This window comes from Hydractinia symbiolongicarpus, chromosome 12 (genome assembly GCF_029227915.1).
Source record: "Hydractinia symbiolongicarpus strain clone_291-10 chromosome 12, HSymV2.1, whole genome shotgun sequence".
Lineage (NCBI taxonomy): Eukaryota > Metazoa > Cnidaria > Hydrozoa > Anthoathecata > Hydractiniidae > Hydractinia > Hydractinia symbiolongicarpus.
The window spans coordinates 13,568,734-13,582,327 of NC_079886.1; the positions used below are offsets into that span (position 1 = coordinate 13,568,734).

At 33.7% G+C, this 13,594-nt stretch overlaps 3 protein-coding genes across 5 annotated transcripts in view; 1 reads left to right on the forward strand and 2 right to left on the reverse strand.

Annotated features, from left to right (window-relative positions):
• Positions 1–2,510: 2,510 nt before the first annotated feature.
• On the reverse strand, positions 2,511–4,160 carry LOC130622291 (uncharacterized). The gene is made up of 2 exons (XM_057437740.1): positions 3,793–4,160; positions 2,511–3,602 (listed from the first exon to the last, which is right to left on the reverse strand). Exons 1-2 carry the CDS (start codon positions 4,158–4,160, stop codon positions 2,648–2,650), a joined length of 1,323 nt encoding a protein of 440 aa, XP_057293723.1. The 3' UTR covers positions 2,511–2,647.
• Positions 4,161–4,193: 33 nt separating this feature from the next.
• LOC130621268 (uncharacterized) lies at positions 4,194–5,770 on the reverse strand. Its single transcript, XM_057436573.1, has 2 exons — positions 5,752–5,770; positions 4,194–5,671 (listed from the first exon to the last, which is right to left on the reverse strand). The coding sequence occupies exons 1-2, from the start codon at positions 5,768–5,770 to the stop codon at positions 4,194–4,196; spliced, it is 1,497 nt and encodes a 498-aa protein (XP_057292556.1).
• A 1,613-nt stretch (positions 5,771–7,383) lies between these two features.
• LOC130622289 (GRB2-associated-binding protein 1-like) overlaps positions 7,384–13,594 on the forward strand; it is a 57,632-nt gene continuing 51,421 nt past the window's right edge. The window contains exon 1 of one of the 3 annotated variants that reach the window (XM_057437733.1): positions 7,384–7,522. In XM_057437733.1, coding sequence (XP_057293716.1) covers positions 7,482–7,522 — 41 coding nt within the window. In that variant the 5' untranslated portion in view covers positions 7,384–7,481. Of the gene's footprint in view, positions 7,523–9,703; positions 9,944–11,571; positions 11,923–13,594 lie in introns of those variants that run through there. The other 2 variants (XM_057437734.1, XM_057437735.1) reach the window with 2 other exon arrangements.

Consider the following 13,594-nt stretch of genomic DNA (forward strand, 5'->3'; position numbering starts at 1 on the left):
CTGCAGGCTATCTCACTAAATAATGCAATTACTTAGTCTGAAGTCCAAGGTATAGCCGTTTTACGTGTTTTAGGACTCCAAAAATGCGTTGGCTTCGCTCTTTGATTGTCACTAAAATCTCAAAATCTCCCACTATGCCTAAGCCTTCCTCCCCCCACTTTGGAAATTGTAGCGCCTCCCTTGCAACTTTTGATATTATTTAATGATATATATAAATAATGGATTAAGTTAAAGCTGCTTTATTATATACGTGTAGAGTATTAATTCTTAAAATGCTATTTGTACTTGGCCACGATGTGAAAATATGTCAGTGGAGCATAACCAATCGCTAGCCTAAAATATAATATTAGGACCTTTATTAGGAGGAATATTAGGAATATTATTTTGATGTTAAACTTTCTCAGTGTGGTACATTGACCTTAGAAGAATTATTTTGTTAAGAAACCTTACTTTTTTGTTCTTATTCGGTCCAGATTTAGAAGTTTTGTTACAAAACCTTTATCGGCCTTATTTAAATTGCTCAAATTCTGAAACCTACAAAGTATAGCAAATTCAAAATATTTCTTTATGTCTAAATAGGAAATATTTGCGAGAGCTTTCTCCATTTAAAAGGGAATGCTAAAAAAGCGCAATAAAATTTACATTTTAGTGCTTCACTTAATGTACATTTCATGAGCCTGGTTAATATATCAAATAAGTAGCTCATCATATTTACCTAGTTACATACACAAGTTTCAAAGTTTATGTTTTTACGAGATTCTTGCACATGCCTGGAAAAAATCAGAAAAATTGACAGGCAAAAATATGCAGACATTAGATGAAGAAAGTTAAATCACGGTTAAAAACTTTCGTACTGTGGCCACTGGCATCTTTTCGCTGATATTATTCAAATCTAGACTATACGCAAGTTATATATATATTTTTTTGATTTCAAGTTCAAAGATACGTCTAGCTGAAAATAAAGTTTGGAATGGACTAGTAAACGGCTTACCACTTGCATTATTTTGCCTGTTGCTTTGCGTAAGAGGTTTGGGAATATAAACAACACATATCACAATAAAAGTCAGCTGCATGGTTTTTAGCCAACAAAATGTATCTAGAAATGTGACAGATATTTTAGTTAATTTGCCCATATAAGATTTGAAGAGAAAATAGCCAGCTTGTCACCAAAATATTTATCAAAATAGACTTAACATTGTCTAACAACATTGAGTTTTGTACCCAAGTAGGGTAATAAATTTACAACATTAATATATATGCCCACTAGCTATTAATTAAGAATTTTGCTTTATATCATGTAGAACAAAAATAGTATCTTTTTCTAACATATTTCTCGAAAGAGTCTTCCTAAAGTTAATGCAAAACTTTAGCCAGTCATTTTATCCACGCTACAAAATAGAATTAACGGAAAGGCAGTCATTGCCCCATTTTTTTAAAATTTTTTTTTGGACGCACGCACCGTGGGCTTGACCAGATGCGCTTTAGGGGCCTTAAACAAATGCGTGCGTAGCGCGTAGTAAGAAAAACAGAAAAAAAAGGAATGGGAACATTTTACAATAAAGTTAATTTTTTCTTTTTATAATAATAAGACGAATCTCTCTTTTCACCGCACTCTCATAGGTTTAGATATAAAAACAGCAAAGCATTTTGTGTTATCATGTGTTTTAAAAAGTTTAACTAGATAGTTGGTAGATCACTTTATTTTATTTTGATTTATTTCCAGTTAAGCAACAAAATGATGATGATCTAAAAAACATTTAAAAAAATTAAAAATAGTGTAAGGTCCCTAGAAATAACTAGAAATAACCGATAAATGTCATCAGCAACGGAAGTTGACTGCTAAATCGGCTTGTTCCGCCGTAAACGAAGCGCATTTGCAATGATACCATTGCGGACATCGTGTACATTACACCCAGTCAATTTCGTTGTCTTTGGGTTTTTTTAGACATGCCTGAAATCAAGAAGAAGAATCATAAAAGTTCGAACTCATTACGACAATTGATTGCTTGTGTACTCATAAATATGAATATAAATGCACTTACCCGACACATTGAATGTTCTTTCTGAATATTCTTCCATGTACGTGCAGATGAAATACAATTTCCGACAATCGCCTTATATATATGTCTTCTAAAGCCCATTGGATCGCATTTGTCAGTTAGCTTGCCACCTTAACGAAAGTCATAAAATTTTGTTAACAAAACTTTCAAAGGTATTTAAATTATACGTCTTCATTTCTTAATTTCGCTTAGACAAGTCCTATAAATGATACACTTACCTGACATTATCTTTGACGCGTAGAAGCAGCGGTATACACCACAGCTGCGTGCATCTTTCTGCATCACATGTTCTTCTGTTTTGATGGATATGTTGGTTACGTTTTCCCAAAATTTCTTTTGCAGAATTTTCATTGCCACTGATACCGCATCGCTATGGGATTTTAGATTAGGATTGTAGTCGGTTGTCATGGGGTCGAGTACAATGATCGATCCACTTTTCACATCCACAACTGTCAAAATCCAATGTGTGCCGCCGTCGTTGTATGGTATAAGCACGTACTTGATATTATCTAAGTCGATTTTTGAAAATAAGCCTCTGATAGACTTGAAGCGATCTATAGCAAGTACCTCTGCCGGATCAAGATATATCATGTCGGTGTTTTTACAGCGTAGGTGAAACAAATAAGCTGTAATGATCTCATCTTGTAGCCAACCAGGTCTAAACCACGTTCGACATTCTTGAGTTCGCGCAGTTCAGATTCAGTGAATGTGACCTCCAAAGACAGCAATGAAAAAAACGTAATTGTGACACAATCAAACTTCAGCAATGGTAATCGCATATCGTCAAATCCCAACACCCTGGGTGTCACATTAGGGTTAGGGGAATTATTTTTAACGACAATTGTTGACAAGCCGATGCTTTTGTTGGAGGTTGATTTTTTTTTCCGTTCCTTGATGTTTTTAGATGATTGAACGGTAGGTTTTTGTTTTTCCAATGGTGCTGGAACAACTGTAGCTACATTCATGTAGGTGTTAGATTTAATGCCATCCACAATAATCTGTTTTTTCTCGTAAGACGGATATGAATAATTACTTCTTCGCTTTAGTGGAACCTTTTTGGTCTTTTCAAAACGCCCAGGACGCAACTGTGTGTCGAGATTTTCATTAGGACTAATTTCCCGTTCTGTTTTGCTGTAAATAGGTGTTAAAGCAGCCATAGAGTCAACGGAATCAGCGGAAAGCATTGCTACAGCTTTGCACTGCGTAATAATGTCTTGCAGTTGTTTGTTGATGTTGGGTGAGCGTAATGATGCAACAACAGGGTTGTGAACGAGTTCTCCTAATTTCACTATGCTCTCTTCATATTTCTCAATTTCAGATCTTCCTATTTTTTGTGGAGTTGTTGCGATAGGTTCCACAAAAGCGAATTCCTCGTCCTCCGTTGATAACGCAGTTGGAACTTTAGCGGTCTTGACGTCAGATGTATATATTGCTACCAGTAGTGAATGGACTTTATGAATATGTTTGCATATCAATTCTGTGTCCAGACAATTGCAGGAATATAAATGAGCGCACAATCCAAAGCATGGTAGCTCCAGGCATCTTGAGCGTGAAATAAAAGAATGTTATTACAAAATATATAAATATTATATTTCGCATTAGGAAACAAAATGTATGAAATCATTTTACAGCGAGTTTTAAGTTTTTAAATTTCTCCTCAATCTTCAAACTTCTAACCTTTAAATTTTGTTTTGTTTTTTTTGTATTTCGTATTATAACATTTTGTACTGACCTATCCAAGCAATCGTTGTCGGTGCATTTGTTTTCCAGCATCCTCACGTTGTACTGACATCCATCGCGACTTTGGGACTGTACTGTCCATTCACTTTCTGACAGCTTTTCCACTTTAGCGTCTGATATGTTTAAACCTTTGGTATGCCTTGAGTCCTCAATAGAAATATTTTTTAAATTTCCGTAATAAGTCAGGCTTCTCTTTCTACGCCAATAGTCCTCTTCTTCAATGGTTAGCAGCAAATTGATGAGGTCGTCAATTCTTTTATTCGGTCTTCTTTCCATAAAGAATGTTTTCAGTTTGTTATGAAACGATTCAACAAACATATTAGTACCTGTGTTGCAATGTTCAAACTGCCTGTAACACATCGCCCATTTTTCGGCCCTTCGAACATAGCGGTCCTAAAAGTACTTGGCAAAAGCAGGAGCAATTACAGAACATTTTTTGAGGAATCCCCTTTGCAGAATTTCAAATTGTGAAGCATCTTTTTCATTTAAAATAACCAAAAGGTGTTGCATTACTTCATCTTGCTGACTTTCTGGAACTAATTTCAGATTCCTGCGCCAAGCCCGGGTTATGTGCCACTTACACAGAAGGTGCTTAGTTTCTCCAAAAACAGCAGAAAATGCGTTCCATCCGGAATTATCATCGTCTGTCATCAAACAGTTAACTGTGAAGTCGTCAGGACATCTGCTTTTTATTTCTTCTAAGAATGGCCGGAGAGTTAATTCGTCATTTCGATTGGATATCAACCAACCCACTGGATAACCTTTATTAAATTCATCCGGCACGATCACAGTTGTCAATGGGAACTCATACTTGTTCGTGCTGTGGGTGCCATCTATACAATGTACTTTGTTTGCACCCTTAATGAACATTTCCAGCTGTTCCCTTGTTTGAATTCCGATTGCAAAGAGATCCTTTTTGATATCGATATCATCGTACATTTTTGGCCCAATAACAACTGACTGTCCCTGTGGCTTATACACAATAATACAGTTGTAATTTTCCATTTCTAATTTTTTCACCAACAAGTGAGTTGATGTGCTGTCATCAGGGTGTAGCCTTCTACCGTATTTCATGTGTCTTTTTATGTCAGTAACATTGCTCTTACTGACCAGATGTGCCCGCGTCATTTTTGAGTCGTTTTCCCTGGTATTACGGTTACCCATCCCGTCACGTAAGTCCTTGTATACTTCGTTGACTGGTATACCAATAGACAGTTTTGCCTTTATTTCCTGGCGGATGGTTGATGGTATGGGTTGAAAAACAGTATTTTCTAAATTGACTGCGTGGCTATGAGATGTGATATACTCTACTCTAATTTCTTTATTAACTTTGTCCATGTGACAGGTCAATCTAGCTGGGCAAAAGCGTCCTGTTTTAATCTGACCGCGTTTAAATTTTTTCTCTGTTTTTCGAGCTGGTTCACCTTTTTTTCTATGCGATCTTCCGTCCCCGTCATGCTGGCAAACGTAATAAGCGTATTTCGTTAATTTAGAGTCACCATCCCCTCTTTGTTTTGAAAAATATATGTGTTTATCTAATTCTTCTTTTTCTTTCCATTCCATGAACATCTGTTCGTCCTCAAATACCAAGTTACGAACGTTTGTCTTCGTACCATGGAATGTGTTTAGGTGTGATATCATTCTACTTTTGTGGTAAAAAGTCTCTTCACAACCAGGGAATGTACATTTTGAACGCTTACCCTGATCAGTTAACGTAGTGTTATGTTTCTTCAACATATGCGCTTTTAACTTATTTTTGCGTGTACAGTTTGCGTCGCATTCATCACATTGAAAGGTGGTTACATTTTCTGTGATGACCTTTTCAGGGAATTCCGTATTAATTCCATCACTTTGCTTTTCGGCAGGTGAATCTGAAAACATGAGTAAAAAGGTTAGAAAAAAAAGGAAAATATTTATCATTTAAAACATTTATCTTTATCGCATTTTTTACTTACCCGATCTTTCATCATGGGTAATTATAACTTCATCTTGAAGTGCTTGAAGCTTCTTTTCTCTTCTGCGCTTGTATCTTTTAGTTTGCTCTAAAATAATAAAAACGTGCCTTGCCTAAAAACTCAGAATTTTTTACTTATTTTCTCGCAAGGACGCTACTTTCTAGACGTATTACAAATACGAAAGGTAGTTGGGAAGTGCATACATAACTTACTAGAAACTTCTTTTCAACATCTGAAAATATTTTATTTAGCTCTGTGTTGCATTCATCTTCCGAAGAACTGTCAACTAAAAAAAAGTGTATAATACTGTATATTGGAAACAGTTTGGCGATTACTTTTTAACATTGAGGATACTTTACTCATCTTACTCACTCACCGATTATTGAGTACTTTGCTTTGTTTATATTTTGCTTCAAGCAACCTTGTGAAAAATATTTTTAAAAGACTAAAACATTTTGTGACAGTGTCTATGAAGTAAAAAATTACATTTTAGAGACCTTACCTAATTCTTCCCTAGTTTCCCTTATAATGGCTTTGTATAAAAGCTTCTCTCCGATAACGTTCGAACTTGATTCTTCTACAAACAAGAAAACACTCATTGAAAAAAAGGTAAAACATTTGGCGAGACAACTTTCATAAAGAAAATACAGTTTTTCTCACCTGTTTTTTCTGTTTCCATAACTAATTCTTCCACAAACTATCTACAACAAATAGTTTAGCCGAGAACAAGCACCCAGCACAAAGTAAATAAACGTTTTATATATAATTTTTAATATTTCAAAAAATGGACTAGCTTCAAATATGTACTAACTCAATTTCCTTGATGATATGATTTTCCCGCGCGCACGTGGGGTTTGTTTTAATGTTTAAGCCTATGACTTTGAACCCTTGATTCCATATTTGGTGTTCTAATATTAAACTTACAACGGAGTGTAACGATATCTTCATCTGAGAGGTTATTTAAAAAATGGGGCAATGACTGCCTTTCCGTTAATTCTACAAAATAATTGACCGCCATATTTGTTGTATTCTTGTTTACACAAACTCCCGTGCGGGGCAGATTTAACTTTTTGCAGGACAATAAATGTTCATAAATTAATTTTAGGGTATAATTATCATAACTTATAAGCGATCACGACCAGCCTGTTCAAGCACTTTTTTGCCGCTATCAACTTCATCAACAAGGCAAAATTACCTGGGAACGAGGCTGTGATTTTAGAATAAAATAATTTCGACAATTATTTTAAAAGCATTCATTTGAGGCTGAAAAAGTGTTAAAATAAGTACATCCATCCTACTCTAGAATTATAATAATAAAAAATGTGTATCTCATAGTACAGAAACAAATTCTAATTTAGATAAATTAATCTGTCTAATTAAAATACCATGACATTCACAAGCTGGTTTAAACGTTAAGTGAAAACTGAGCTGTATTTGATATAAACCTGTGATGAAAACTAAGCCTAAATTATGATTTTGCTCGGAACTATTTTGTGATAAAACTCAATGATAACAGTCGATGTACACATCTATAAATTACGTCCACATAGTAATATTCTGTAAACATAAACTTAACATCTTAACTTAGAAGTAAGATCATAGTAGCGTTGTAGTCTAAAATAGGTTGCTTTTAACGACTGTTTCAGTTCGTTGGATGGTTGTACTTCTATAAAAATACTGAGAAATTTATTGCGTTTTATGTTAACTAAAGAGCTTGAAGGAAAATATGAAGAAAGTTAACGAGAAAAGGTCGATAAAGTTAAGAAGGTACCTTTGTTTTTTTTCAGTTTATCACGTGTTCTGTTATCTCCACTTCACATCTCCACTTCATTTTCTAATCTCTTTCGTTTTTCAAATTTTTGTAAAGTTTGAAGCACCAATAAACGTTTCAGTCCATAAATGATTTTTTGTAGTGCCAGTTGTAATCATTGCTTGAGTACTAAAGGATGCGCTGTGTAAAACTTGCAAAGGTTAGACATCATCACACCACTAAAGCCCACTTAAATATCTAGAACATTCAAAAGACTGGTTTCTTTATATGAAGCCAGGCGTAATTTTTCAGCGACCTTATTTTAAACATTTTAGGTAGATGATTTAAATTTTCTTCATTCATAAGCAAGCGCTGAGTGTGGGTTGATAAAAGGGTAAAGTAGCTAATAATATAAGTTGTCAATAAGATAATGTTTTTTATTGAACTGTAACTATTACCATGACAATAATGTACCCACTTATTTTTCTTATACGATAAATTTTATTAGAAAAAACAAGCCAGAAATTGCTGAAAGCTAAGTGCAAAATAAAAACAATGGTAAGGATGAAATTATACTGTTTTACTATTTCCTTACAATACAAAAACGAAATAAGAACAATTTCAGGATGATCATGTATGAAAAAAAACTTATACGCCACTTTTATACTCTAACTGAAAATAAATAATGATATAATCAAGTGAATTACATTGGAGATTTTCTCTTTGAGCTAGAAAAAAGATGATGAGATAATCCTTTTTTAGAAACCAGAAAACTGGCGAAAAACCCAAAAACTACAATCATGGACAAAATGTATTGAAACAGCACAGCTAATTTCGAATTTAGGCACCACAAGTGATCACATTGGTTGTTTCTATGTCATTACAGTCGCTCATTTTGAGAATTCACTTGCACATACTTACCTAGGTTATTTAAAACATGCCAATTGTTACTGACTTCAGCACAACCCTTTTTCCCAAATATCGTAAAACTTGTGGGCTGCGACGTGGATTATTTTGTTGTGAGGGCTAAAAAGAATGCTAGCTTCTAGCGAATTTCGAACGCCCACTACCTGGTCTACGAGTGCGCAAGAGAAGAGATTTGCAGCCTGTCTGTACAGGGAACGATCTCGCTCAATTAGATTATCATGTTGTAAGAAACTCTCAAGACTCTAACGAAATTGCCACATGAGCTTCTCTTTTAATATGTTTCCGTCGACTTGCATGTAGCAGCAGTTATCAATTAAGTAGAAGTTAATTTAATGATATCAAAGATTTTAATAATAAATACTTTTAAGTCTGGAAAATCTCCTTTAATAATACGAAGAGTGTGTCTTTCTGTGACAGGCAAAGTGGATGTGTTCTTTTCCTTTAATGTCGCCGAAAAATGTATTTCTAATTTGTTAATCCTTCTGACGTTACAGCGCGACGTCAATGCATTTAGACTGACGTCAATGCGTTTAATTAAGATTAGTGAAGCATTGCAGTTATAGCTTTGAGGCCAAATAAGTTGGAAACAAAGGTGGTGACGTCTGTCATTTTTCACTGCATTGGTTACTAGGGAAAACCTGGGGCCAATTTCGTTTCGAAATGGACGGGTTGATGACGTCATAAAAAACCTTTAATCCACAATATCTCTTTACCGGTTCTCAAAAATACATAATCCCATACAATATTTTGATCAGTGTTTTAAGATCTATACGATGAAGACAACAGGTATACGAATTTCTAAAGACGTCAGCAAAATTTTTACACCTTTGTATCTCCTTAACCGTTAGTCAAAAGTGCATGATCCTATACATTTTCTTTATCAGGGTTTCGAGCTCCAGACAAAGAGGCAACGTGTGAACAAATTACCGAAAAACAATTTTGTGTATTGACGAGGCTTGCTGACGTCAGCAAAAATTTTAAACGTATATATCTGCCTATCTTATCCTTAACCGTACATGTTCATATACATCATTTTGGTTAGAGTTTCACAGAGTTTCCAATTATTTGTTACGCCGGTTAACAAAATTCTGAAAAAATCATTTATATATATGACCTTGATAGTGTCATTTTTTCTCTGCCTGAGTGGATTTTTCCACGGGCGAGTTTACAGTAATAAACTAACAAAGACGTATTTTTTTATAAATAGCCAATAATTTCCTTTTTTCATCTTAAACCGTAATATTATAAGGACAAGTAAAATATAATTAAAAAGAAACTTCGATCTCTTTAAGAACAGGAAATACGAAGATTTTGTAATAAAAAGCTCGTCTTTGTTTGGAAAAACAACTGTCTCGATGGGTTGAAAGTTTTTTTAAATTTCAGTTTGTTTACTTTCTAAACAAGGAAAGGAAAGTGAGATCAGAAGTGGAAAGACATACTTTTATCACGAATAATAAAATTCAATTATCGATGAAAAAGAAGCGTTGGTCTGTGATGGCGAATCGGCCAAAGTAAGAGGAATAACTTATTTATTTATGATTTTCTTATTGTAAACAAAAATCCCAGCTGACGTCGTCGCCGTTGATAATTTTGTTCAGTGTTTACACAACCTTATTATTTAAACATGCCATGTTTCTTTTTAGAAGTAGTCGTGGCTTAATATTAACTTTATTTTATCTTCCACTCCGTTGTTCTATTTGAATATGCAAATACAATTATACCATTACACTACGTGTGGTATAACGTGTACATTTCTTCTTATTATTATTGTCCAAATTTCTGTGATTCTTAAGAATTCTTTATTCCAGCCAACACTAGGATGTCTCCACGACATCAGAAAGACGTCTTTTCATGACCGTCATTACACTGTTATGTAGTGGTCATAATTTTAACAAACGACGACGTCATTTACTGACATCTTAAGGACGTCTTCAAAAGACGATATACGGACGTCTTCAAAATACGTCACGTGTGATGTCCTATAATCATTTCCAAGACGTCCTCACGACTTTAAGTTGAGTGTAAAAACTGGTAATTGCTGCGAGGTCGCCGGATGGGATACAGCCTGTAGTGGGATGCAGGGAGTTAGAACTGGCGTTTATATTTGGGAATACTTTACTATGTTACAGCACAGTAGTCTGCAGGATTAGAACAAATATCTTACGATGAGAACCTTTTTTGGTCCAAAATTTATTTTTAACAAATGCAGATATACAACTTGCTTATAAGGGTACTCGAAAAAAACTGATGTTTTTTTCGATTTTGTTCTTGTTTAGTTACATTAGTTAGATGAATAAAAAAATCTAAAAATCATATTTAATAAATCATTAATTTTAAGGTTTTTGTTTTTTCGTACGCGTTCAAGGGCATGTTTTATAGGCCATGGGATTGATTCTCAAATGATTTTCAAAAACATATTTACATGAAGATGTGGACAAAGAATCTCAATGAATGGAATGATGGACCTCGACATAATCCTTAAATAAACCTAAATAAAAATCTGTTCATAAAACAGGTTCTCTTAGTCACTCATAATAAATTTGTCAAATAGTTTCAGCTAAGTCTCGTTAAATAATGCGTTAACATGAAATAGCGATACAAAAACAAACATTATCGAAACCTTCCGTTAGTTTTTACTTTCGCTTCATATGTGCTGAAAGTTGATATAGCAAACAAAAAAAAAAAAATTTTGAAATGGTTTTCTATATTTTTATAACTGACCAACAATCCGTTACTCTTTGGATATGTGTTTCTGTATTTGCTATGCTATTTAGTACAGTCGCTAAGGTCAACATTATGATAGAATTGTTCATTTTGTGAATAAAGTGTCAAACATGGACCTTCTTTGGTATACAGAGAATCAATTTAGATGTGGTGCACAAAATTCTGACTCCTTGATGACGCCATAGTGACGCCATTTGGTCCCAAAATGACCCATATTTTATTTTTGTCAAATCATATTAATTTTGATATCATTCGAAAGAGAATAAAATTTTAAGCATTTTTCATTATTAAGTCATGTGCTCAAAATAAAGTCATCTTGAGATATTGACCACAATATTTATAACATGATCAAAACATTTGTCTGTTTTTTCAAACAAAACGTTACATTTCGTTCGATGTTAACAAAAAAGACATTCAAAAGTTGTCTATTTCTTGTGTTTTGTTGTGTTGTGAAAATGGTGCTTTATTATATTTTATATTTTACTTTGCAGTTTAATGATAATATTTTTAAATAAAATTTATGGATTGTAGTAAATGCATTTTGTGTCAACAAGATCAAAAAGATTCGTCTCTCGTCGATCCATTAAATAATAAAAACAAAGTTGATGGAAAACATCTACGCTTTTCGAGACAATGGTATTTTCTTTCCAAAGAACTTACTTGAATCATTTGACACGCTTGACTCTGGTGAAGGAATATAAACAAAGATTAAGGAACATAAAGGAAAATGGCATAAAACCTGTGCATTGGGAATGGCAAACTCAAAGTAAGAATAATCAATATTACAATCAATACGGGTATAGCGATGTTGTGTCATTTTTTGTTGAAGCTACTGCAGTAAGTTTTCCCCTTTGAAGAACTTTAAACTTTTCCAGGTTAAAAAGAGCAGTTCAGCGGTCATTGAGACAAGAAGATATCTGAAACAAAATTAGATAGTACTTTTCCAAATAGTCAATTTATTATTGATGATTATGAAGTAAGATCTAGAAAAGATCGGGATAAAAATGGGGGTGGGCTAATTGAATATGTTAAAAAGGGAGTGGTTTGTAAGCAAATAAACATAGCTAACCTTACAAGTAATGAAATTATATGTTCTGAGCTAAACATCAGAAACAAAAAATGGACTATTATCACCCCTTATCGTCCACCACGTCATTCTAATCTTCAAAGTTTCTTTGAAGATTTGGAGAAAATTCTAACCAAAACACTCTCATTTTGTGATAACATCATTGTGATGGGGGACATAAACATTGATACTCATAATAAAAATGAAATAATAAATCATCATTACATAACTTCTCTTTGCAATACTTTTGACCTAAAAAACTTAGTCAAAGACAAAACATGTTTTGCAAGTGAACAAGGGACATCAATTGATGTTATTTTAACAAATAAACAAAGGTCTTTTCAAAACACTATGGTTACTGAGACTGGACTCAGTGACCATCATCTGATGATTACAACTTTCCTAAGATCTCATCTAGTAAGATTGAACCCAAAACAAATTGTTTATAGAAGTTACAGAAAGTTTGATGAGAGAAAGTTTCTTTCTGATGTTAAGAATACACGTTTTGATTTTAATGAAAATGACCCTGCTTCAAATTACGACAACTTGACAAAAACGTTTAGAAACATTTACAATGAACGATAGCAAATCCAGAACTAACGAGTCCACCTCGAAAAGTAACTCGTAAGTCCTTCAGTGGCTGCGATACCACATCTTCTATGTCTGGGAAAGGAAAGAAAGCTTTTTTTGACACATGGAATGTATTGAATAAAGAAGTTCACCAGTCAATGGAAATCACTACCAGAGGCATCAACGGTGTGTCGTGAGTTAATCAAATGTGGCTGCAAACAAGGCTGTACAGGCAGATGTAAACGTTACAAGGCGAATCTGGCATGTACAGAACTTTGTCAGTGCTCAGCACAGTGTACAAACAACTGATATTATTCATATTTTTGTCTTTAGATATCTTTTCTATAGTTGCTTTATTTGTAAAACAATTTTTTGAAAATAACTGTTGCTTAACTACATGTAAACTCAAAGGTACACGTAAAAATTAGACAAAAACTACATGTCAGGGGGTAACATTTTCCAATATCAAAATATAATACAACCAATTAGCAAAGGTTTTTCCCTTTTAATTGTTTTTATAACAGTCTATTAAAAGTATCAATGATTTAAAAGAGTTTAAAATGTTTTTAATGTGTTTGTGTTTGAATAATTAGAATAAATTTTTTTCAAAAAATTACCCCCTGACATTGTATAACATTTTGGTCAATATTTCAAGATGACTTTATTTTGAGCACATGACTTAATAATGAAAAATGCTTAATATTTTTTTCTCTTTTGAATGAAATCTAAATTGACATGATATGACCAAATAAAATAATACTAAATGACGTCACTATGACGTCATGATAGAGTCCGAATCTTG

Coding starts and splice junctions, on each gene's coding strand:
- LOC130622291 (XM_057437740.1), bottom strand. CDS start 4,160: ATGTGTTACAGGCAGTTTGAACATTGCAACACAGGTACTAATATGTTT. Junction 3,603..3,792: donor GACAACGATTGCTTGGATAG/GTCAGTACAAAA, acceptor TTCACGCTCAAG/ATGCCTGGAGCTACCATGCT.